Raw genomic sequence first — 24,865 nt, forward strand, 5'->3', positions numbered from 1 at the left:
TAGGTCTCCACAGGTGTTGACGCTGAATTCCAGTCACTTTCCTCCACTATTGCACTCTCTGCACTCTTCCCTTTGCTCGTTCCCAGCAGGTGTCCTTGTTCTCATAGCTGCTGAGAGGCTATGTGGATGGCATTGGTCTTTATCACCACCCTGCCTAGACAAGCTCCTGGCTAGTTCCTACCCACCCAGAGTCCCCCTCCCTCCCTTCCCCCTTCCCCTCACCATCCACTTGGTTGTTCCCTGTGCTGCTCTCACACATAGTTGAGTTACAGTTACTTGCCCTCCTTTTTTCCTTGCTTTTTTACCCCATTCCCTCCTCTCCTCTTCCTGAGTATCCCTAACTCAATTATAGGGAATATTAGACAAAGTGTTCTGGATTCAGAGATGTGATCTTTATAGAGAACACTGGACTAGGTATTCTGGCTAGGCTTTTAGATCAGAAAAGAGAAACCTGGCTCTGGCCTGGAAACCTAGCTACTCAGGAGGCTCGAAGCCAACCTGGGCAGAAAATTCTGTCTCCAACCAAAATGCTCCAAAAATGCTAGACTGGAGGTGTGGCTCAAGAGGTAGAGTGCCAGGGAAGTCCAAGGTCCTAAGTCCCAAATGCTGGTACTGGCTGGCATCAAGAGAAATGAATGAAAAGGAGAGTAGGTTTCCAGGCTGATTCTTTATTTTGTTTGCTGTATTAATTTGTAATGACTTTCATTTAGGTGCAGTGAAGTTTTGTTGTTGCTACTCTGTTGTTTTTTTTCTTTTTCTTTTTCTTCTTGTCGGTTGTGGGGCCTGAACTCTGGGCCTGGGCGCTGTCCCTGCGCTCTTCAGCTCAAGGCGAGCGCTCTACCGCTTGAGCCACAGCGCGACTTCCGGCTTTCTGGTGGTTTATTGGAGATAAAGAATCTCGTGGACTTTTCCTGCCCGGGCTGGCTTTGAACCGCGATCCTCAGATCTCAGCCTCCTGAGTAACTAGGATTACACGCGTGAGCCACTTGTGCCAACATTGAAGTTTTTTGTTTTTTGGGGTTTTTTTGGTCAGTCACGGGTCTTGAACTCTGGGCCTGGGCGCTGTCCCTCAGCTCTTCAGCTCAAGACTAGCATTCTACCACTTGAGCTGAAGCGCCACTTCTGGTTTTCTGGTGGTTTTTGTTGGAGATAAGAGTTTTATGGACTTTTCTGCCAGGGCTGGCTTTGAACCACGATCCTCAGATCTCGGCCTCCTGAGTAGCTAGGATGACAGGCGTGAGCCACCGGTGCCCAGCTGATGTTTTTAAGACACTGTTTTCAGCCTTAACGACAGGTGTTTCCTGTAGCTGCCTGTGTCAGGTCAGCCTGAGGCAGGTCTGGAGAGAAATCTCCCATGGTGCTGTGCTCTCAGTGGCCACTTCACCCTCCAGCACACAGGGCTAGGCCTTGGGTGCCTGTCACAGTGTCAGGTGGGCCTGTCCAGACGCAAGGTGCTCTGTCCTGGGGCCCACAGCCAGGCCAGGCCAGGAGTCGGCAGGAAGGAAACAGCACTGGGTGTGGCCTGTCCAGACGCAAGGTGCTCTGTCCTGGGGTCCACAGCCAGGCCAGGCCAGGAGTCGGCAGGAAGGAAACAGCACTGGGTGTGGCCGTTGCCCAGGAGTTGGGAGTCGCTGAGGGTGGAGGGAGGAAGAAGAGGCAGGAGGGAGATGTCCCAGTGCTGGTGGGACTTGTGCCAGGAGAGCCAGCGCTGGGCCGCCGCCGCCGCCGGCGTGTGCTGTGGCACGCTGTCAGCACGCAGAGGGTGGGAAGAGGCCTGGAGTCAGATGACAACAGGGAGTTGTCAGAAGATTCTTGAGAATCTTTAATGGGAGAGGTGGCCTAGTAAGCTGGGCGTGCGCTCCTCTGGGGAGGTGGGCTCCCGTGCCTTGCAGAGGCCCCGGCCCTGTCCCAGCTTACCTGCCCGTCTGCTCTGGCTGGCTTGGCTCAGCTGGCCCCCCCCCCCCCCCCAGATTTGCTTTCTGCCTTAGCATAGGGCCCCAGCTGCCCGATGGGAGCCGTCCCTGGGCCTCCTCCCTTGGACGCAGCCCGTGTGAGCTGGGCACCAGGCACTCGGGCTGCCAGTACTGGGATGTCTTGGAGCTGTTGTGTCAGAGCCATTTACCATGTTTAACATAACTACCACACCTTCCAGGGTTCTGTAGCCTTCAGTTTTGTGGACACTGCGCTCAGCAGTGAATGTTAGCCTATGTCATTAAAATACAGAACTTCGAAGGTACATGTTTTTATTTACTAAAATCTTTACTGACCTTTCAGCGCTGCAAGAAGCTGAAGCGCGTTTCCGGGAAGTCAAACTTCAGCGGGAAGCCCGGGAGACGCAGGAGAACGAGCGCAGGCCTCCCCCGTACAAGCACATCAAGGTGGTATGCCCATGCGCGTGTGTGCTGTGTGCGGGTGTCTGTGCCTCCCTGTGTGTGGGAGGCTCCAGACTCTTCACGTCCAGGGTGTGGCTGTGAGCTGTGGCCCAGCGTGGACCACTGGTGACACAGGACGGGGTGGGTCAGTCGCAGGTGTGGTGACAGCACAGGAAGACTGCTGTGCGCAGTTTTGCCTTACAGTGAGATTCAGCCTGATCGCCAGAGAAGGGAAAGAATGGCTGTCTGATGCCAGGGCACTGGGCTTGGGGTAAGCCGTCCACCCGGGCCACAGGCTCAGAGACAGGCTCAGAGAAGAGGCCGACCTCGGCCCAGCACAGCTGTGTGAGCGGGGACCCTGAGACTTGAGTCCTGACGGCTGCGGCTAGTGAAGTGGCCCAGGGCCCCGAGGCCGGCGGAGGACGTGGGTGGTTGGTGGGAGATTATAGAGTCTCATGGATTTTTCTGGCCAGGCTGACTTCAAACTGTGATGCTCAGGTCTCAGCCTTCTGAGTAGCTAGGATTACAGGTGTGAGCCACCAGTGTCTGCTTTCCCTCTCCATCTTACACCATGCTGGCTGGCTAAACGTCAGCTCTCATTCATGAGTGAGGAAGACAGACGTTCAGATGGGTTGAGGTGGTGGAGAGGGTGCTGCCATGGGTGTTTCCCACACCAGCCCCACCTTGCAAAACTCCCAGCCGAGGCTTGCTGGGCAGGCGCGGGAGCCTTGTGCGGGTCTGGTGGGGACTGGGGGCGCGTGGCCTGTTGGGCTGCCAGCTCCTGCTAGGAGAAGGTCGGGAGGGGTGAGCAGTAGGGCTTGTATGGGGGCCCGGAAGCCCGCTCTCGTAAGCCAAGGTGGCTGGCTTTGTCTCCTGCAGGTGAATAAGCCTTATGGGAAAGCCCAGATCTACACGGCCGACATTTCTGAGATCCCCAAGTGCAACTGTAAGCCCACAGACGAGAATCCCTGCGGCTCCGACTCCGAGTGTCTGAACAGGATGCTGATGTTCGAGTGCCACCCGCAGGTGTGCCCTGCCGGGGAGCACTGCCAGAACCAGTGCTTCACCAAACGCCAGTACCCCGAGACCAAGATCATCAAGACGGACGGCAAAGGCTGGGGCCTGGTGGCCAAGAGGGACATCAGAAAGGTGTGTGCCCTGCCCTTCTCCCACTCGTAAGAAGGGAAGGCTCTGGGCCCCTTAGATCTGCCTGTCTGCTGTTTCTTGAACTTGTGTAAGAATGGTATTTTAAAATTGCTTCTTAGACTGAATTATTGTAATTGAATATGGCAGATTGTTAAATAAGTGATATCAGTTAATGCTCGTAAACCTTTTTTTTTTTTTTCCCCCTGGAGCTTGAACTCAGGCCTGGGCACTGTGCCTGGTCTTCTTTTGCTCAAGGCTAGCACTCTGCCACTTGAGCCACAGCGCCACTTCTGGCTTTTTCTGTGTATGTGGTACTGAGGAACTGAACCCAGGGCTTCTTGAGTGTTAGACAAGCACTCTACCTAAGCTACCTTCCCAGCCTTCAACATAAACCCTTTTGAAGCATGCCTTACACTGTTTGCTCTTGTGGTGTGCGTAGTGACTGCTTTCCTGCAAATGGCAGTCAGGGGCTCAGGGGCCCCTGAGTTGGCCAGAGCAGCTCTAGGATGGGGTCATTAGCAACAGTAAACTACTTTTTTTTGGGGGGGGGACAGTAAGGGGGTTTGAACTCGGCCTAAGCACTGTCCCTGAGCTTTTTTTTTTCTCAAGGCTAGTATTGTACCATTTAAACCACAGCTCCATTTCCAGCTTTTTGGTGGTTCATTGAAGATAAGTCTCCTGGACTTTGTTGCTGGGCTGGCTTCAAACGGTGATCCTTAGATCATAGCCTCCTGAGTAGCTAGGATTAGAGGTGTGAGCCACTGGCACCTGGCTTAGACTGCTGACATTTCATTTCACCTTGGTCCCCAGTAAAATTTACGAGTACATCCTGTATGCAGAGATAATGAAGGACTGGTCTTGGCACAGCCTGGCCAGGGGAGGTGGTTTCAGTCCAAGGCCCCCGACAGGGGTGTTCCAGCACAAAGGTAGCATTGCCAGCGTGCCCGTCTCAGCCATGGCACCCGCTACCCAGAGCCTTCCCCACAAGCCTCGACCCAGACTATCCCTGCTGACCCCAAAGCTCCCTTTCCAGAGACCCCCTGTAAAGGTCCTCCCCAGCAGACTGCCTCCTGACACATGACTCCATGTACATGTGGCTCTCAGATGTGCCCAAGAGACAGGACTGTAGCAACAGGCCTGGGGTGTTCCAGGCTATGGACTGTGTGGAGGCACTCTGGTTGGTAAGGACTTTGTAGGCCCCACACCTGAGAGATTGTGGTGGGTGCCATGTCCTAGAGCCTGATGTTGAGAACTGGCCCTCATGACCTGTGTCTTCCTCACGTCTTTCTGATCGACAGGGAGAGTTTGTTAACGAGTATGTCGGTGAGCTTATTGACGAGGAGGAATGCATGGCGAGGATCAAGTACGCGCATGAGAATGACATCACGCACTTCTACATGCTCACCATAGACAAGGTAACGTCTGCACGACCCTGCACTGTGCTGGTATTCTTAGCTCCTGTCTTTTTCTCAAGCATCTGAGCGTAGGTGTCTTTTGGTGTCACCTGCCTTTGAGCAGAGACCATCCTGAGTGCTGTGTACGCCCCTCAAAGTGCAAGCTGTCACTGAGGTCACCAGGGAGAAATGAGAAGTTGAGAAGTGTGCATGTCGAAACATTTCACACACTTTTTTTTTTTTTTTTTTTTTTTGCTGGGTCGTGGGGCTTGAACTCTGGGCCTGGGTGCTGTCCCTCAGCTCTTCAGCTCAAGACGAGCATTCTACCTCTTGAGCACAGCACCACTTCTGGTTTTCTAGTGGTTTATTGGAGATAAGAGTCTCGTGGAATTTCCTGTCCAGGCTGGCTTTGAACCACGATCCTCAGATCTTAACCTCCTCAGTAGCTAGGATTACAGGTGTGAGCCACCGGTGCCCGGCTACATTTCACACTTTCTTAGCTACATGGTAGAGTTGTCTGGAGCCTAGGTTTTTTTCTTCTATCTACTCATACTTGTAGGCAGGCTCTCTACCACCCACACCATGCCCCATCCCCCTTTTTTATTCTTATTTTTCATATTGGGTCTCACATGTTTACCTGGGGTCAGCTGCCTGTGTATGTTAAGAAATGTGAAGTCGCAGTCAGGTGCAGTGGCTCAAGCTTGTAATCCTAGCTGCTTTGGAGGGAGAGGATCAGGCCATCACATAGTTGAAGGCCAGTCCGGGCAAAAAGAAGGATGTTCAAGACACTCACACATGGCGGCCCACGCCTGTTAGTTACCCCAGGTACAGAGCAAGACAGTGTCCGATGTCAGTGAGCCAGGGAGGCAGAAGCAGGAGGGGTCACAGGTCACCCAGGACATGAGCAAGAGTCCATTTTGACAGTAACCCAACGCAAAGGCGCGTGGCTCAGGTGGTAGAATGCCTCTCAGCACACACTAAGCTCTGAGTCCCAGCAGCACCTAGAGCAGAACAGAACGGAACAACAAAAGCCAAGTCAGCCTAGCCTGGGGTTCGCCTTGTTTAAAACACAAACTGGGTTGTTCAGTGATGTAGTGATTTGCCTGGCTATCTGAGTGAAGCAGAAATAAAGCCCAGGGGATGTAAGAGGTATTAAAGAACATACAGGTCATATAAAAACAGAACAAAGGGGCTGGGAAGGTGGCTCAGTGGTAGCGCGCTGGCCTTGAGCTGCAGAGCTGAGGGACAGCACCCAGGCCCAGAGTTCAGGCCCCACAGCTAGCAAAAAACAAGAACAAAGGTAAAAATTAGCCCTCCCTAGGACCCCCCCCAGTTTACAACCCCCCCAAAGGCCCCCCTGGCACACACAGGCCCAGAGGCTGCTGTGGAGACGGCACGCTGGCTGGCGGTGAGCCCGGTGAGGTTCTGGGCACAGGCCGCTTCCAGGGGAGGCGCACGCTCCGCCCCACCACCTCCAGCCCCACTTCTTTGGCAGCTGCTTGTAAGGAGGAATGCTGGAGAGTGACCTGCTTACCCCAAGAACAGCACAGGCTCAGGAGAGAGTAAAAGACGACCTTAGGTTCACACTTCAGAGACAGCCCACAAGAACAATGAACAGAGCAGCCGAAAATAATAAACAGACAGTAACAAAACTGCAGACCCTTAGCTGGGCGTTGGTGACTCACCCCTATAATCCTAGCTAATCAGGAGGCTGAGATACGAGGATTGAGGTTCAAAGCCAGCCCGGGCAGAAAAGTTCATGAGACTCTTACCTGCAGTAAACCACTGAAAACCGGAAGTGGACTGTGGCTCAAGCAGTGGAGCGCTCACCTTGAGCTGAGGAGTGAAGGAACAGTGCCCAGGCCTAGAGTTCAAGCCCCACAACCAACAACAACAACAAAAAAACCCCTGCAGACCCAGGGAAGGGAGGGTAATTGATTTCTAGAGCTGCCGTGTTGTCATGTCCATTTCCTACCAAAAGATCATTAATCCTAGAAAGAAACAGGAAACTATTCAGGAATACAATAAACCAACAGAAGCTGCTGTCTAAAACAGACCTGTTGTCAGATCTCTAGCCAGATGCTCAAAGACAGCCAAGTGTGGGGCTCACAGCTGTCACCTCTGCTACTTGGGAGGGACAGATTGGAAAAATAAGTTCAGGACAGGCCTGGGCATAAAGAGTTGATTCCATCTCAACAAACAAGCCAGGGTGAGGGGGCGGGGGGAGGGTGCATGTCTGCAATCACAGCTGAAGCAAGACTATCTAAAGACGAAGCAGAGGAGCCTGCATGCGGCTCAAGTCAGAGATCCCGAGTTCAAAATCCCAGCACCACCAAAAAATAAGAGAACGACGCGCTAGACAGTAAATAAAAGCATGTGCAACAATCAAAAGCTAACAGGGAGGGCTGGGAAGGTGGCTCAGTGGTAGAGTACTTGGCTTGCATGCCTGAGGCCCTGGGTTCGATTCCTCAGCACCACATAAGCAAAAAGCCAGAAGTGGCGCTGTGACTCAAGTGGTAGAGCGCTAGCCTTGAGCTGAAGAGCTGAGGGACAGTGCCCAGGCCCAGAGTTCAGGCCCCACGACCGGACCCAAAAAAAAAAAAAGCTAACAGGGATTCGTAACTTTAATCTTTTTGTTTTCTATTAACTTCAGATAATGTAAAACACTTTTTGACTATAAAACCTAGTATTACTGAAATTTTGTAACTCCACATTTTTGTTTTCTACATCATTTAGGTGGTTAATGCATTTTAAGATGGGTTTACACTTTGGGGTACACATAGGGAGTGATTTGTGTTATAAGCACAAGTGTTAGGCAAGTCCCAGCAGTCTGTGTCATGAAGTCGAGGAGTGTCTTCCACCTGTCAGAACGAAGGAGGCCTGGAGTGGGGCACAAGGCCCTGGGTTTAATCCCCAGCTGCAATCCCCACACTGTTTAAACTCATAGGGTTTTGTGCTTGCTAGGTAGGTGCCATGCCATTTGAGCCAGGTGCCCGCCCCTTTTTGTTGTTATTGTTGTCATGGGGCTTGAACTCTGGGAGGGTCTGGGCGCTGTCCTTCAGCTCTTCACCTCAAGGCAAGCGCGCTACCACTTGAGCCACAGCGCCACTTCCGGTTTTCTAGTCATTTATTGGGAATAAGAGTCTCATGGAACTTTCCTGCCCGGATGGCTTTGAACCATGATCCTCAGATTTCAGCCTCCTGAGTAGCTAGGATTACGGGCGTGAGCCACCAGCGCCCGGCCCTTTCTGTTTTAGTTTATTTTCAGGTGCAACCTTGCTTTTACGGAACAGTGGTCCTCCCGTCTCTGCCTCCCCGTAACTGGGATTACCCGTGTACCCATTATGCCTGACCTAGTTTTTCGTGGTTCCGGAGGTCTCACAGCGTTGCCCAGGCAGGACTCAAACTCCAGGGCTCACCCAGTTGTTCCACTCCAGTCTCCTGGCTAGCCGGATGACCGACAGTGCATCATACCAAGCCTTGCTTTCTTTTCCAGGGTAGATTGTTGGCAGGTCTCCTAGGAGGTATGCAGGGCCGGTGCCTACAGCGGGTGGCGTGTGCACAGCCTTCCTGCCGTGGCTTTCGGGCCCAGTGCTGGGTACCCACAACACGCCACGTGTGAGGGTCTGGGCGCCCGCACTCAGAGATGCCTTGCTCATGCCTGACCCCCGGTGACGCGTTGCGCATGAGGCGTCTCCCCGGCCCGGCCACCACAGGCGGGCATCACTTCCTCTTCATGCTTGGCTTTCGGTGTTGGCTCCGGCCACCATGTGCCTGTATTTGACTTTTTTTTTTAACACCATTTCCTTCAGCCAGTTCATCTTTCCATCTCTGCAGTGTTGTGGTCCGTGTGACGGAAGTGACGTCAGAGCCCATTAGCATCTCAGTTTGCACTTCTTCCACATTTGGAGGATGTGAACATCCTCCCTGTGTCCCCTGCCTGCCTCACCTTGCCCTCGGCAACTAGTTTGGTCTGCCTGTGCAGCCTCCAGCTTCCCGCAACACCCATTCCTGGGTTGTGCCCTGTGCCTGGCTCACTGTTTTTGCATTTGGGATGCAGATGGTGTGGGATCCCAGCTCACGCTTGTTTTGGAGGGCACTGATGGTGTGGGGTGCTGGCTCACTGCTCACCAGGGCCTGATCCTCTCCATGTGGTGTTGACCTGCTCTCCTTGAGCAAGAGAATCAGGACTGGCTTGGGGTGTCCTGCCTGAGCAGACGTGGGTGCAGTGACGTGTGGGGCAGAGGTCCCGGAAGGGTGCTGGGTCTGCGAACTTCATTTGACTTTGCCCTGCAGGATCGCATCATCGATGCTGGCCCCAAGGGGAACTATTCTCGATTCATGAACCACAGCTGCCAGCCCAACTGTGAGACCCTCAAGTGGACTGTGAATGGGGACACGCGCGTGGGCCTGTTTGCTGTGTGCGACATTCCCGCAGGTACAGTCCCAGAGCGCCGGGGCTCCGGCACAGCATGGGCACGGCTGTGGGCTCGGGGTGGCGGGTGGCACGTGATGCAGACGTGAATCCGGGGACACCTATCTCCGCCTGAGCCAGACGGGAGCAGAGTTCCCAGCGTGGTGCTGTCTTCTCTTCCAGGGACAGAGCTGACTTTTAATTACAATCTTGACTGTTTGGGCAATGAAAAGACGGTCTGCCGGTGTGGAGCCTCCAACTGTAGTGGGTTCCTGGGGGACAGACCAAAGGTAGGGCCATGACACCGTTCTCTATGCACCCCACATTCACAGCACCACACCTGCTTCTCGCCAGCAGTGTCCTCCCCGGGGGACTGCTGCTGCAGTGGAGGGCAGGGCCCGCTGGGGGGGCCTCTGGGGGGCTGGGGTCCCAGGGGGACGCTGAAGGCAGCAGCTGCAGCTTTCCTTGGGCCTCTGGCTCCAAGTTTGTGTTTTATTGAACTGCACCTAATTCTTCAGACATCAGCGCCGCTCTCTTCAGAGGAAAAGGGCAAAAAGGCCAAGAAGAAAAGCAGGAGGCGCAGAGCCAAGGGGGAAGGGAAGAGGCGGTCTGAGGACGAGTGCTTCCGCTGTGGCGACGGGGGCCAGCTGGTGCTGTGTGACCGCAAGTCCTGCACCAAGGCCTACCACCTGTCCTGCTTGGGCCTGGGCAAGCGGCCCTTTGGTAGGTGTTGAGGCCGGAGCCATGCGCCTGGCTGCCCCTCCTGCGGGGCCTGTGGGGGTTGGACCCTGTCTGAGAGTTGGGGTGGTCAGTGTTTCCAGCTCAGGAAGCCTGCTGGGAGCCCAGGCCTGGCCGGCAAGCCACTCCTGAAAAAAGGCCTTCACAGGGCAGTCTGCGCACACTCGGGACGGGTGGGTGGAGTCGGGTGTGGCACAGACTGCTCACACATCCAAACGGTCCCTGAGGCTTTGTCCAGGCTGAGTGGGTGCTGTCCCCAGAGATGAGGTCAGGTCGGGGTGCTGTGGGTAACAGACAGAAGCAGATGGCAGGAGTCGGCTCTGCTGTCATCAGCCCTACATAGCTCAGAGCTGACACCCTCAGGGTGGAAAGTCACAATTTCAGAAGAAGTATTTCACAGATATATATTATGTATACATACGTACATATATACATACATATATATAAACTACATAGACACACGATAGATAGATAGATAGTGTGTGCGTGTCTTTTTATCACTTCTTGTTTTGGGGGGATGGGTGAGGAACTCATAATTTTTCTTCTTCACCAAGCACTGGGGTTCACACTTGTAATCTTAACTGCTCAGCAGCTGATATCTAAGAATCTTCATTCAAACCAAAGTAGGTAAACTGATCTCAGAGATGCATCTTTAACCAGCAAAGCGCCAGAAGAGAGGCATAGCTCAAGTAGCAGAATTGAGTGGAAATATCAGAAGAGGCCTGAGTTTAAATTGCACGCAAGCACACATGCATATGTGTGATCACATAGCCCTTGAGCACCAGTCATTAGCTTTTCTTTGGCAGTTGAATGAAAAATGGTGTCTTGTGTTGGTATTGATTAGAGCCAAAATCCTTTTCACCTAGGCATGTCTCAGCTGTCCAGGAGGTCGAGGCAGCAAGAGTACAAGCTCAGGACAATTTAGGCTACATAGAAAGTTCACCCTTTAAGCTGGGCGTCAGTAGTTCAAGACTGAAATCCTAGCTACAGAGGAGGCTGAGAGGTTAGGGTCTGTTGAAAGCTAGCCAGGGCAGGAGAGGTGGAGACCCTAATTCCAACTAACCACCAGAAAGCGGGAAGTGGAACATCGGCTCAAGTGGTAGAATGCTAGCCTTGAGCATAAAAGTTCAGGGACAGCACCCAGGCCCAGAGTTCAAACCCCAGGCCCAGCCCATTCACACACAGAAAGTTCATCTTTCCTAAGAAGCCAAAGGGCTGTGGTGTAATTCAGTAGAAGAGCATGCTCGAGAGCGGGGCGCCATCCTCCGCACCCAGCACACCCGCATTCCCTCTCAGAGGTGCTGAGGTCGCACCTGTCCCTCCCGCATGCTGATGGTGCGTTTCCTTGCAGGAAAGTGGGAATGTCCCTGGCACCACTGTGACGTGTGTGGCAAACCCTCTACCTCCTTCTGCCACCTGTGCCCCAACTCCTTCTGTAAGGAGCATCATGACGGGACGGCTTTCCGGGCCACCCAGGACGGGCAGTCCTACTGCTGTGAGCATGACTTGGGGGCAGAGTCGGTGAGAAGTGCCAAGACTGAGAAACCCTTCCCAGAACCTGTGAAGTCCAAGGGGAAGAGGAGGAGGAGGAGGTGTTGGCGGAGGGTCACAGAAGGCAAATAGCGCCAGGTGGCAGCGTGGTCAGATCAGGGGCAGCGTGGGCCGGCCAGTCCTGCCTGGAGGGGAGGGGAGTATGGCACTGGCCGGCCCGACCACCTGGCTCGGCTCATAGAGCCGTGGCCTACCCAGGCCTCCGAGGGAGAGAGTGCCTCCACCACTGAGCCATCCCGCAGCCATGCTGCGTCTGCACTGATGCCCGCTGAGCCGCGCCCCCGCTCAGCCCCCGGGACCGCTGTGCTCGCATCTCCAGGATGTCCAGCCTCCCTCCCCCACTCCGATTTTTAGGTTACAGTTGAAGACAAATGGGCATGTGAACACGTGTATCTCACTGAAATGTGTAGGATAGATCTTCTAAAAGCCACTTAGCCTCTGTCCTGACATTTGGCTGCTGCCCCAGCGCTGCCTCAGCCCGGGATCCCGCCTCGGGACACCTGGCAAACCAGATTCCACAGCATTCCTTTGCGGTTTGGAACGAATGTGAATTTTTCCTCAAGATGCGTCTTTTCCAGGCCTGTGAGAGGCTGGCCCCGCGTGCGGGAGCAGGCTGCAGCCTTTCCTCCTGTCACTTGACCTAAAAGCCACGTTGCACCGTCGGCTGGCTCCGAGCTGGCCTTCCCAGGCCTGTCCTCTCAACTCTCCAGTTCCTACCAGAATTTGGAAAAAAAAGCATTTTTTTTTTCATTTGACTTTTCTCTACCAGGTTTTGGCTGTCCTTCTCAATGTTTCATAAATCCCCAGGAAAGCACACTTGCTGGTGTGGTCACGTGGGCTGTGCCGGGGGCAGTGCCCAGGCTGAGACCACAGGCCATGAGGATGCGGGTGCCAGCCCCACAGGCCTTCCCCCGCGGCGTCCGCCGCTGTCTGCAGTGCGAAGCCCAGCACCAGCCAGCTCAGAGGCCAGGTCTGGGAACTGTTTCTCCGTGAGTTGTCAACTCTTTCTAATTGAAAGGCCCACCCCAAAGAGATCCAAGAAGTACCAAGTAGTCCTTAGAAGAGATTCCGATTTTCTAGGGCTCTTCTGTCTGACCCTCCGTGCTCAGATGCTCAGAACACCGAGGGAGGGGGAGGGGAGGCACAGGCAGCAGGTCTCCTGTCAGAACGTAGGTGGCAGCCAAAGCTCAGTAGTGTTTTTGGATACCAGGTCTCCTGACAACGGCTCCCTGCCACCCTCCCGTCTTGTGCAAATGCACTCTGCCTTTGGACCAGGACTGACCCCTCGTGTCAGAGGACCTGCAGGCCCAGGGCCTCCGCTAGCACTCACCACGAGCCCACCAACTGGTCATTGTCCCTTCGCCAGGCACAGTGCCTCACAAACATAACCACACAAAGGCCCAAAAGAAAAAGTACCTTCCCCAGCCTTCCCACCTCCGGAGTTCCGCTGGCCTGCGCTTGGCCTGTCCAGAGCGGCTGCGAGATGGCTTGCAGTTTAGACCCATCTTTGCTGAGCATTCTCAGAGAATACTGACTGGTTCATACACGCCTACGCCTCACGCCACTGAACCTGGAAGGCAGGCCACTGTCACCCGTCCAAAAGGGCCTTTCCCACACATAGTGTGGCGTCCGTGTCAGACACCAGGACTGGCTCTACAGTGCACTTTGGGGAGCAGATTAACTTATTTTTGTATCTGACTGTGGTAAAGTCTTATAATTGAGTCATTTTGCTATTCCAAATTATTTTATCTTCCTGAGATACTGCAAACATTTTTTTTTCCTTTGCAAGCAAGTCCTATTATTGAGCAAATAACACTAACTTTAAGAACTCAGATCAGTTCCTAAGACCAAGTAAAACAAGACCTTTCCCGTGGGGAGGACCAGCTTGTGGCCACACCCGGCCATGGATGAGGCCAGTGTTCTGAGGGAGACGAGTTGTGAGGATTTGATGATTTTGACCATCTAATTCCATGCTTTGTCACTAATGTGAAGCAAAACAAAACTGCCCAATGCCTCCACCTCCCTCCCCCCACCCCCACCCCCCGCCATGGGCCTGGGAAAGTAGGACCACCTCACCCCTGTGCCTGTCCACAGGGATGGGACCAAGCGGTCAGTTGTAAATGTGGTCACTTGTGGGATGAAGGGGTAAGGGCCTGGGCCCCCACCCTTCCCAGCGTCGCCGCCCAGGACTTCCTGGCACACTCAGGTTAGCGCTTCCAATGCCCTCAAAGTATTTAGCTTGACATCCGAAGCACGACATGTGACGTGCCCATCTTCCAGAACTACCTTATTTTCAAGAATGAAAGATAAGCCTGTTTTAATTAAAATTAACACAACTGTCAGTTGCCAAATATCTCCGTTGGTGAGAAGTGTAGTTGACTGTTTTAGTAGCGTAAGAGCTGTGTCCGTGGGCGTCCGTGTCACCACACCATTGAGCTGTGGAATGCCCTGTCAAATTAAATTTACGTCTAAACGTGCCTGTCAGTGTCTAAACGTCACACGCCCCGAGGTCAGGCTCCTCTTAGGAATGCTGGGTGCTATCACCACGTTTGATGTTAGACTTTAAAACTTGAAGTTCATTCTTTTGGGGGGAGGGGGGGATATGCTAAAGTATAGAGTTGAGAGTTACCAGTTGGGGAAAATAGCATTTAAAGTGGAAAGTTGTGTTTGGAAAACTGTGTATGAGTATTTTTTTATTAAAAAAAAAACTTTTAAAGGTCTTTTTTTAACCTTTCTATATGGGATTGTCTTGACCTTCCCACCTCCGAGGTGTGAATTCCAAGAGCACTTCCACCCCTCAGCCGCCGGCCAGAAAGCCAGCAGAACCTCGGCAATTATTGAGTGCTGGGCACCAAGAGTTCTCGTTTAAAGAAATGCTTTCCTTCCCTCCCAAGTGGAGTCAAGCAAAGGGTCTGGTCTAGCTCCCTGCTCAGCCCCAGGGCCTTCCCAGCCACAAGCCCACCCCAAGTCCACCCCCACCCCAGGGGGCTGCCCTCAGGGTGATCCTGCCTGCTACCCAACCCTACTCCCTGGGGGCCGCAGTGTTCAGACACCTGGCTTGGGGAAAGGCTGGGCCCTGGGCAAAGAGTCAGGCTGGCCTGAAAGAGCTCTGCGGGTTTCCTTTAGAAAAGCTAAACTTTTAATGCTCAGATCATCTTACAGTGAAAATAGGTCTTAAATCTCCACAACTGTACAAAAGACAAATAGAAACCCCAGGAGGGCATGGTGGGGCAAGGCCCGTCACCTGGCACACGCCCCCCCCTGCCTCACCAGGTGCCACTTTGGTCCTCTTAACCTGGGGGGGAGGGGGGAGACACGTGTGCACATGGGGCACACACTAGGAGAAGCCCTCACGCCTAGGCTAGTGGAATTCAGGGGGAAAAAATAGAAAGGTAAAGTTTACAAGCACTAAAATTTGCAGGATGTCACTTTTTTGGCTTTACATTAAAAAAATGTAGTACTGAATCCAAAAAAGTATCTTAACTCACACAACAAGAAACCCACGCTAATATAAAAAGCCTGAAACATCCCCGAGAAATGACAGAGTAGGCAGCCGGGGCCGTGCAGGTGGGGGCACACGCTGGGCAGGCAGGCGAGGCCGTGGTCCCCGGGCCTGTGAGTGGGGCGGGCAGTAGGCAGCACTCAGGATACGTTGGTCATGGGCTTGTACTTCTTAAAGCGTGTCCACTGGCCTGTGGCATAGTTCATCTCGAACACAGTGTCTACCAGCATGGTGGTGCTGCCCTGGCCATCCGCCTTGGGCAGGTCCTCCATGTGTTCACTGAGCTTGATCTGGATCACATCACCCTGTTCCTGGCACGGGTTCTCTGTGGAAACAAGGGCTGCTGGGCAGGCGCCTGGTGGCCAAGGAGCCCGTGCCCACACCCCCCCAGGCGCAGCCACAGGACACACCTCGGGAGCCAGCCATGAAGCCCAGGATGAGAGCCTTTTCAGGCCTCGTGATCTTGTTGGCCGTTTTGAACATCTCCTGGGCAGCGTACATGTGCTCTCTCTGTGGAGGACAGGAAGCAGGTGTCAAGGCCACCAGAGTCCACTGGCCCCACCAGCAGGCCCCCGCCAGCTCCCCATCCCCCATCGGGCACCAGGTTTCCCTTCCCGTCTGCCCCCACCAGGGCTGCCTACCGTGAGAGACAGCTTCTTCTTAGGCTGCTGCTGGGCCGCAGGCTGGGTCTGTGGGGCCACCATGGCCACCGGGGGGGCCTGAGAAGTGGGGGTGGTGGCTGGAGGGGTGGTGGGCCTCAGGGGCGAGGTGGGTGCTGCAGGGGTTGGCGTGGCCGGACTCAGGCCGCTGTTGTACATGGGTGCCCTCTGCTTGAACTGTGCTGGCAGTGTGGGGCTTGGGGTGCTGGGCTCCTCGGATGGCCGGCCGGCCTGCAGCCCCGCTTCCCGGGCAGACGGGGCTGCGATAAGGTAGCCTGGTTGGGAGCAGGGCGCTGGACGCCCCAACCCACCGCACTAGCCAGACCCATGCCCACCCTTCTCCGGCCGCTGTGGATGTGACTCCTTGCTGCTGCCAAGATGAAAAGTCCTCCCTCCCCTGGCACCACACCCAGAGAGCAGAGCCAGTCAGGACCCCACCCGGGGAGAGCCTGGCCCCGAAGCTTTCCTGCCAGCTGCAGGTACAGACCAGCTGAGCAAAGCCAAACACGGCTGCGGACCAAGTATCATTTTGGGCAAGTACTGGGGTTCCACTTCTTCCACATCTCTGGCTCTTCACCCATTATTTTGGAAGATGTTTGGAGATGGGGTTTCACGGGCTTTTCTGCCAGGGCCGGCCCCTCTACCTAGTAGCTGGGAGCCCTGGCTCCAAGCCAGACAACCGCCTGTTTGTTCAGGTCAGAGCCTGGGGTTTTATTTCTTGTCCTAGAGCCACTCCCATACTGGTAACTGCAGGGATGAGGGGCATCACAGAAGGACTTGGGATCCCAGGCCGGCAGGGCCCGTCCCGCGTAGCAGACACCGGGCTCCCCGGGACACTCACCTGGGGGTGTCTCGGAGCTGGGGATGTAGGAGGAGGCAGGCACCACACTGGGCGTGGAGGGCAGGTAACTTGTGGAGGGCAGGGCAGGCTCGCTGTTGAGAGACCCAAGTTTCTGGAAGACAGAGATCAGGGTCCTTCTGGGCAGACCCGGTGGTTAGCACCCTCCAGCCCACCTCTGCTGGCTCATCTTGGCCACAGAACCTGGGCATGGTGGTGCTAGGCCCCAAGTTCTAGCCCACCTCACCCACCCCTGCTTGCTGGATGACACCTCTGGGAATGGAGCTCAGCATCCCTTGCCTTCCACGCAAGTGTAGTGTATCAAGGGAAACACGGGAGCAAACATCCACGCGGGTCACGCCCCCTCAGATGTGCCACAGCCTCAGCACACAGCTCTGGCCACAATTCACCCGAGGGAAAACCTGGCCTCTTGAGGCCCGGGGCCCCTAGGGGCAGTGTTCTTTCCAAATGGGAGCCCTCGGGCCTGGCTGCCTCTCCTATGCATACATGCACACACACTTGTGCTATGCACACGCACACACACATGCCCACCTTTTCCATACACGCGCACATCCGTGCTTACGCGTACACACACACACCCCACAACTGGCAACAGGGACGAGAGGGAGCACACCCGGGCGCTGCCTCTGAGTGGCGGTGCTGGCAGGGACACAGGAGCGTACCTGTGTGGACCCCAGGCCAGCTGCATAGTCCGGCGTGGCGTTTTCCACTACCGTTTCCTCCTTGGCTGGCTTTTCCACCACTTCCGCATCTGTGGACACAGCAGGGTGCGTTAGTCCCGAAGAGCCCTGCTGGCTCACAAGGCCCTGTGTCCCACCCAGGGGCTGGGGAACCAGCACAGGCACCTCATGGTGTCTCCACGCGACCAGCAGGGACTCCCTGGGAAAAGGCTATCACCAGTGGGAGCGGCGAGCAGGGTGTGGCATGGGGAGAGGAGCCCAGACTTTCTCAGCGCCCCAGGCACACAGCCTGGTCCCAACAGCTGCACACACCACCCAGAGGCAGAGCAACAACGCAGCCCCCACCTCCCCTCCCCCACCCCTCCGGAGACAGGCGACGCCCTGCACGCACCCACGGTCTTTCTCCTCCTCTTCGCCTCTCGGCCAGCACCAACCATGTCCAGCTCAGAAATATCCAGGAGCTGCCAAAGTAAACACAAGCTCTGCACTTAGCTGTGGCACCAGGGGCCGGCCCAGCCCTGTGGGGCACTACGCATGCGGGGCACCACACCTTCACACCCCTTTCTTTCCGCAGCGGCGTCCTTGAGGGTGGAATGGGGGTCCGGTTCCCGGTGGGGCTGAAGGCACTGGGCGCGGTCGGGCTCCGGAAGGGGGCCTGCTTCGGGATGCCTTTGAGCGGGGCTGGAGGAGAGAAGGCACCGTCAGACCCTGGTGACCTCAGAGTGGGCCAGGAACAGCTGCCTCGGACCGTGGGGAGGGGCTGTCTCGCATCACTCAGCCCGTCTGCCCATCTCCAAACGAGCTGATCCCGCCAGGGTCGCTCAGCACAGATGTGACAGTTGCAAAAAGCAGGCTTGCTGTCCGCTGTCCCAGCAGATAAAAGGGGCCTGTGGCACACTGGGAGGGCCAGCAGGAAGGATACCAGCTGGCCAAGGACCCCAGGCCCAGAGGAACCAAGGCCACCTGAGACGCTTACATAGAAGAAAAGCCTCGCACTGACAGCCCAGCTCAAACAGCAAACAAAGCCAGACACCATCTGTGTGCTGACCTCCACACAGGCGTGAGTGCTGGCTCCTCACACTTCCCCAAGGAGACCCCGGGTCCCTGGCCAACCGCGCCCTGCCCTGGTGCGCACTGCACCTGTGGCCGCTCCCCGCCAGCGCCCTTGGCGTGGGGCAGAGGCTCCCACTGAGCTGTGTGCAGCAGGACTGCATCCAAGAACACGCAGGGCCACAGGCCCTCCCCTGGTGAAGCAGGTGAGCGTGGAGATGGAGGGTGCCGGGCGGGGGTCTGGGTGGCAGAGGCGGGGCCTGCAGGGAGGGCCGGGGCCCGCCCACGGCAAGCGCGCTCTACCAGCTCTCTATGAGAGCACCGGGGTCGAAGAAACGTGGCAAGACAAGATGGCGCAGGCAACCCCAGCTCCCTAGGGCAGGGGGGCTGCTGGCCTGGCCTGGCTCCTGAACACTACTGGCTCCAGAACCTGCGGGGGGGGGGGGGTGCACGGGGGCCCTGGGGAAGCTCCAGCCCAATCAAGAATGGATAAATGCGCCCAGGCCTCAGGCCAATACTCAAACACCTCGAGCGCTCTGTGTGTGTGAGGCCCCGGGGCAGAGCCCATTCTCTCTCCAGAGGGCGGGACCGGCCGGCCCCCCACAGGTAAGCCCCGCCTGCCCGCTGCCCAGCGTGCCCCCGCCTCACTTGTGGTGTCCATCTTGCGGAGCGGCCCCCGGCCCTTGGTGTGGAACGGCACCCCCGCGCTCCTCTTCAGCTGCTGCGCAGTCTCCGTGGCTGCACAATAAACAACACGTCGGTCAGCGCCTGTGGCGGCGGTGGGTTACAAGGAGGTGCCTGGCTCACTATGAACCCACCCAAGTTCCACCGTGGCCGCAGGCCGCCCTGCACAACTTCCTCACAGGCAGCGGCTGGGCTCTGTGCGTGGGCCGCGCTCCCGGGGAGCCGGAGGCTTCCAAGAGCCTTTTCACCACAGCCCTTAACCCATTCCCAGCCGTGGGTGCTGCTGAGTGGAAAGGGGCCTGGACCCGGGGCAGGGGCACTCACACTTCTGCAGCAGCTCGGCCCGCAGTGTGGCGCTCTTGGGCTTCCGCTTGAGCTGGAAGTGCTTCACGGGCGGGGTGAGCGGCCCGGCCAGCGTGGTCAGGGCGTTCTTGTTCAGGTACTGGCACTCCAGCGGCAGCATGGCCGAGGCCTCGCACTCCCCCACTGCAGAGGGCCAAGCACAGTCAGGGCTCCGGAGACAGCCCCGCATGACCGGCCCCACCCTGGCGCCCTGGCTCCAGCTCCACAACCCAAGGACCACGGAAAGGCCCAGAAGAGGCTGGGCACACCCTGGTGCCCGTCAGCTGGGGGCGCAGGACACACACTCCCGCATGGCGGCAGCGGCCTCCGGACACCTGTGGCTGTCAGTGAGTACTGTACTTACCCCTTTCGGGGGTGGCCTCTGCTTCCACGCACGCCCTGTCCAGCTCCGCCTTCTCTCACACCCACCCCGCTCCTTCCTTACTAGTCTTAATAGCCAGATCACTCTACTTTTTGTTTACTTGTCCTTTTAAGTCTGGCGTTACTTTGTGTTCTGCGGCACCCACTCTCCTGCCCTAACAGGCTTCCTTCCTTCCTTCCTTCCTTCTGGCTGGTGAACGCGGCGCTGCACATGCGCACTGTCTTTTCACAGAAGAGCCCGTGGCTACCTCAGGCTGCTCCCCCGGGAATGCAGCCCCGGGAGGATGCACAAAGCTGAGTCTGTGTGACCGAGCATGTGAGTCAGGAAGCTGTCCCCAGGGTGTCAGAGGACCCCTGCAGCAGGAGTTAGCTTCCCAACTACCCTGGGAAAAGCACAGACTTGTAAAAAGTGAGTTTGCTGCACCCAGGCCTGGGCCCCTCAGGACAGCCACCACGGAGAAGCTCTCCACACCACAGCTGTGTTTACAACTACAGAGCAAGCTGGGCGCTGGTGGCTCTCGCCTGTCATCCTAGCTACTCAGGAGGCTGAGATCTGAGGATCACGGTTCAAAGCCAGCCCGGGCAGGAAAGACCGTGAGACTCTTATTTCCAATAAACCACCAGAAAACCGGAAGTGGTGCTGTGGCTAAAGTGGCAGAGCACTCACCATGAGCTGAAGGGCTGAGGGACAGCGCCCAGACTCAGAGTTCAAGCCCCATGAGTGACCAAAAAAAAAAAAAAAAGAAGAAAAAAAACAACAAAAAAAGAAACAATTACAGATTGAGGGGAAACCTAAAAGGGACCTGAGAAGCCACAGGGGTCAGGCTGTGTGCAGCCCGCAGTGTGGGCACCACCCAGAACAGATGCTCTGGGACCCAATTTCAACTCCCCAAAGTCAGAAGGAAATTGAGAAAGGGCACAGCACAGACTCGCCAGCCTTCCCCACATGTTCTCTAAAACTGGCTGCAAATGTCCAAGTACTTCACAGCCACATGCTGGCCAGGGGACGACCCACATTTTTAGGCCAGCAATACCTCCGTGGATGAAGATTCTGGTTCTGTCACAGATTGTGGTGTCACAGACTCTGGAGAACACAACCAGCTTTGGGGACCAAAAGCAAGTGGCCAAGAAAGGTATCAGCGAGCAACTCAACTGAGCACAGCAGGCACAGGACCTACAGCCAGGACAAGCTTGTTGTTCAATAACCTGCGTGCAGCCAGGCAGCAGCGTGCAGGATTGGAGGGCTCACAGGCGCACACAGGGCCAGTGCACACACCGTATTTCAGGAACTGCACCAAGTACACAGTAAACAACTTGAAAGTCAAACGCAACTCAGAAACGTCACCACCTTCTTCCCAACATAGAATAAAGCCACATTACGCACCCTTTTCTCTAAGTTCTCCTAGAATATCTTGCACGTTGGGGTTCTGCTCCTCTAGGTCAAGGTTGAGGGAGCCGGTGTCAGGAAAGGACTTGAGGATGTCGGCAACCATGAGAACCCAGGGGTCAGAGTCCAGGGCGGCAAGCTGGATGATGTCCATCAGAGCGCCTTTCATCTACGGAGAGAGGGAGGCCGCCTGGTACCGCCACAGCCCCTGCCCGCCCTCGAGACGCAGCTCTCCTAAGGCACGCTACTTCCATCCTCCACATCCCCGACTCGACCGCAGTCCGCACATCTGCCCTGGCCCAGCAGCCTGTGGTCTCCCCGACAGCGCTGGCCACATCTAGTCCTCCGGACCTGCTACATGCGTGGGGACAGAAATAACAAAACCTGAAGGTTGAGAAGTCAAGGTCACCAATACTCTACCTAGGAAGTAAGAGCTGAGCCCAGAGCCACCACCAACAGGCGCGTGTCCCTAACTGCCCTTCAGCATGGTGGGAGCTGGCCAAGGATACCCCCAACATGCTGCAGTCCCCACTCCAACTCAGCACCCCAAGAATAGAGACACAGACATGCACCCAGAGAATACAGACAAACAACTGGAGTGTTGGATGCACCGATGGCCATAAAACTCTCAAGACTGCCAGAACACAGACCTGCAGGCACCATGATTGGACCTCTGGCCATCACAGCCAGAGACGCTCCTGCTGCTCTGGCTGCCCAGTGTATGGAACTCTGCTAATGCAGTGCCAGGAAGGAGGGAGACATTACGAAGGGCACTGAGTGAGGAGACAGTGACCAAACCGCACTTCTACGTGCGCCATTCTGCAGGGGGCTGGAGGACTAGAGGCAGAGCAGAGCTTCACACAGACTTCCACAAGACCCACACGTGCACATGCTTAAGCATACACTCCAAATTCACATATCTATTGCATATTTGAAGACCATGGAATCAAAATACATAGGAAAACAGATTCCCCAATCTCAAGGGCAGATAATCTGATGCACCAAAGACCTATCTATCTGCCTACAGAGCACTCAAGAAACCAAAGAGCACCCCTAATGACTTCTGCACAAGCCACAGCAGGGCTGAAGCTCAGCAGAGAGTGACCTTCACGCACAAGGCCTAGGGCACTGCAAAAAGGAAGAAACAAGTCCATGTCACCACACCGCAGCAACCAAAAATTCCCTCACTAACTGAGGAAAAAATGGGTGTGAACAGAACCTGTACAGTGTAACTCGGCATACTTTACCTAACCGACACATGTAACTGAGCACGGGATCTCAAAACTTGTGATCACACCTGCCAGGTATTTTCCCATCAAGTAACTAAAGTAACTTGGGCGACATTGTCTGAAAATCACTAACAAAAACATGCCCCAGACCTCTCCCCTCAGAGGCGTAAAACTTAAGAAGCATTTCTAAATCACACAAGTATTGCTGAAGAAATTATCAGAGAAACTAGAAAGCACTGAAAGGACTATGAGCACACTGCATCACAACGGGGCAGTGGCTCCTGCCTGTGTACTCAGCAGGCTGAGATCTGAGGAGTAATGGTTCAAAGCCAGCTTGGGCAGACAAATCCAAAGACACATCACTAACCATCAAAAAGTTGCAACTGCCAGTGTGGCTCAGGTAGAGCACTAGCCATGAACAAGAGAGCTAAGTGAAGCCGGGCGCTGGTGGCTCACGTCTGTATTCCTAGCTACTCAGGAGGCTGAGATCTGAGGATCGCGGGTCAAAGCCAGCCCGGGCAGGAGAGACCGTGAGACTCCTATCTCCAATAAACCACCAGAAAACCGGAAGTGGTGCTGTGGTAGAGCGCTCACCTTGAGCTGAAGAGCTGAGGGACAGCGCCCAGGCCCAGAGTTCAAGCCCCATGACCAACAAAAAAAAAAGAGAGAGCTAAGTGAGTGTGAGCATGCACATGGGCACACCCAAACACTTGTCAGATGCAGCTAAAAGCTTTAATTGCAAGAAAATCTGTAGCTTTATATGCAAAAAGGCCGACAAATGAGGCTGACATCCATTTTAAGCGCTTAGGAAAAAAATAAATAAGAAAATTAGTGCAACAATTATTAAAACAAGGGCTGGGAAGGTGGCTCAGTGGTAGAGAGCTTGCCTCACATACACAAGGCCCTGGGTTCGATTCCTCAGCACCACATAAGCAGAAAAAGCCGGAAGTGGCGCTGTGGCTCAAGTGGTAGAGCGCTAGTCTTGAGCTGAAGATCTGAGGGACAGCGCCCAGGCCCAGAGTTCAGGCCCCACAACTGAAAAAAATAAGAAAGTAAAAAGTCCCTTGAGAAGTTATAAAATTGGTAACTATCTGGTGAAACAGATCAAGAAAAGGAAAAATAGGTCCAGTAGCTCATACCTGTAAGACGAGTCACATGGGAAGCAGAGATTACAGGGTCATGATTTAACCTGGGTTCACTAGACTCCATCTCAATGAATAAAAAGTGGGATGCAAGCCGGGCGAGGGTGGCTCACACCTGTAATCCTAGCTACTCAGGAGGCTGAGATCTGAGGATTACGGTTCAAAGCCAGTCTGGGCAGGAAAGCCCATGAGATTCTTTTTTTGTTTTGTTGAGGGGCCCTGAACTCTGGGCCTGGGCGCCGTCTCTCAGCTCTTCAGCACAAGGCTAGTGCTCTACCACTTTAGCCACAGCACCACTTCCGGCTTTTTCTGCTTATGTGGTGCTGAGGAATAGAACCCAGGGCCTCAGGAATGCAAGGCAAGTGCTCTACCACTGAGTCACCTTCCCAGCTCCTTCATGAGATTATCTTCAATAAACCACCAGGAAACCGGAAGTGGTGTTGTGGCTCTAGTGGTAGAGCGCTAGCCTTGAGCTGAAGAGCTGAAGGACAGTGCCCAGGCCCAGAGTACAAGACCCACAACTGACTATATATATATATATATATATATACACATACATATTTTTAAATGCAATCAGAAAAAAAGCTTTGAACAGATATCCCATGAGAGAAAGCAAATAAAAATGTTTGATCAAGGCAGACACAAATTAAGATCATCTAGTAATACTACACATCCACTAGACAGACATTTTGCCAAGGAATACTATTTAATACAACTACTTTGAAAAATACCAATACCACCAATCTCATTCTTAGAGAAATATATCTGAGCATATAATAATGTTAGCATGAGCATTTTTCACAAAGAAAAAAGAAACTAGGTAGAAACTGTCTCCCTAGAATAGAAGGGGCAGCGTGGTGTAGGATGAGCATGCAATTCCACAGCAATGGAGTGACACACACTGCACACAGACTACACACAAACGTGACACGTCTACCGTATTCAAACTAGGCGAAACCAGACTACGCTGGTTAGGAATGCATCTAAAGTCCATACCCACAGGGGACGCAACGCTGCTGCTGGTGCACGGGCCTGTGGCTGTGGGTAGGGGAGCCCTGCGTACCTGCATGGGACTAAAGGTACGGCCACTCTGCTACCGGCATTTGCTAAGTGGAACACACACGCAGTCCCGGCACATGCTCGAGGGCCCCGGACGCGGAGGGGGCGCTGCGGTCTGAGGTCCCCACCCCAGAACCGTCAGGACGCTCCGCCGGGAACAGAGCCAGTGGCGCCTGTTGTCCCTCGGCCGCGGCGGCGAGGGGCGGCTGCCCGACTCCCGTGCACTGGGCACCGCCAAGGCGACCGAGCGGAGTTGGCCGCCGCCGCCGCGGCAGA

General features: G+C 55.0%; 2 protein-coding genes across 2 annotated transcripts in view; one reads left to right on the forward strand and one right to left on the reverse strand.

The window, feature by feature from the left end:
• The window catches only part of Whsc1 (Wolf-Hirschhorn syndrome candidate 1), a 59,111-nt gene extending 47,203 nt beyond the window's left edge, over positions 1-11,908 (forward strand). The window contains exons 12-18 of the mRNA XM_013023874.1: positions 2,220-2,378; positions 3,252-3,521; positions 4,817-4,933; positions 9,209-9,350; positions 9,510-9,616; positions 9,845-10,049; positions 11,416-11,908. Of these exons, the coding sequence (XP_012879328.1) occupies positions 2,220-2,378; positions 3,252-3,521; positions 4,817-4,933; positions 9,209-9,350; positions 9,510-9,616; positions 9,845-10,049; positions 11,416-11,687 (1,272 nt within the window). The 3' untranslated portion in view covers positions 11,688-11,908. The remainder of the gene's footprint in view (positions 1-2,219; positions 2,379-3,251; positions 3,522-4,816; positions 4,934-9,208; positions 9,351-9,509; positions 9,617-9,844; positions 10,050-11,415) is intronic.
• Positions 11,909-14,437: 2,529 nt separating this feature from the next.
• Nelfa (negative elongation factor complex member A) lies at positions 14,438-24,616 on the reverse strand. Its single transcript, XM_013023944.1, has 11 exons — positions 24,594-24,616; positions 21,157-21,328; positions 19,374-19,535; positions 19,014-19,103; positions 17,866-17,996; positions 17,707-17,776; positions 17,298-17,386; positions 16,618-16,729; positions 15,759-16,036; positions 15,528-15,627; positions 14,438-15,442 (listed from the first exon to the last, which is right to left on the reverse strand). Exons 1-11 carry the CDS (start codon positions 24,597-24,599, stop codon positions 15,258-15,260), a joined length of 1,395 nt encoding a protein of 464 aa, XP_012879398.1. The 5' UTR covers positions 24,600-24,616; the 3' UTR covers positions 14,438-15,257.
• Positions 24,617-24,865: the final 249 nt, after the last annotated feature.

The sequence above is a fragment of the Dipodomys ordii genome, unplaced genomic scaffold (assembly GCF_000151885.1).
Source record: "Dipodomys ordii isolate 6190 unplaced genomic scaffold, Dord_2.0 Scaffold71, whole genome shotgun sequence".
Classification (NCBI taxonomy): domain Eukaryota; kingdom Metazoa; phylum Chordata; class Mammalia; order Rodentia; family Heteromyidae; genus Dipodomys; species Dipodomys ordii.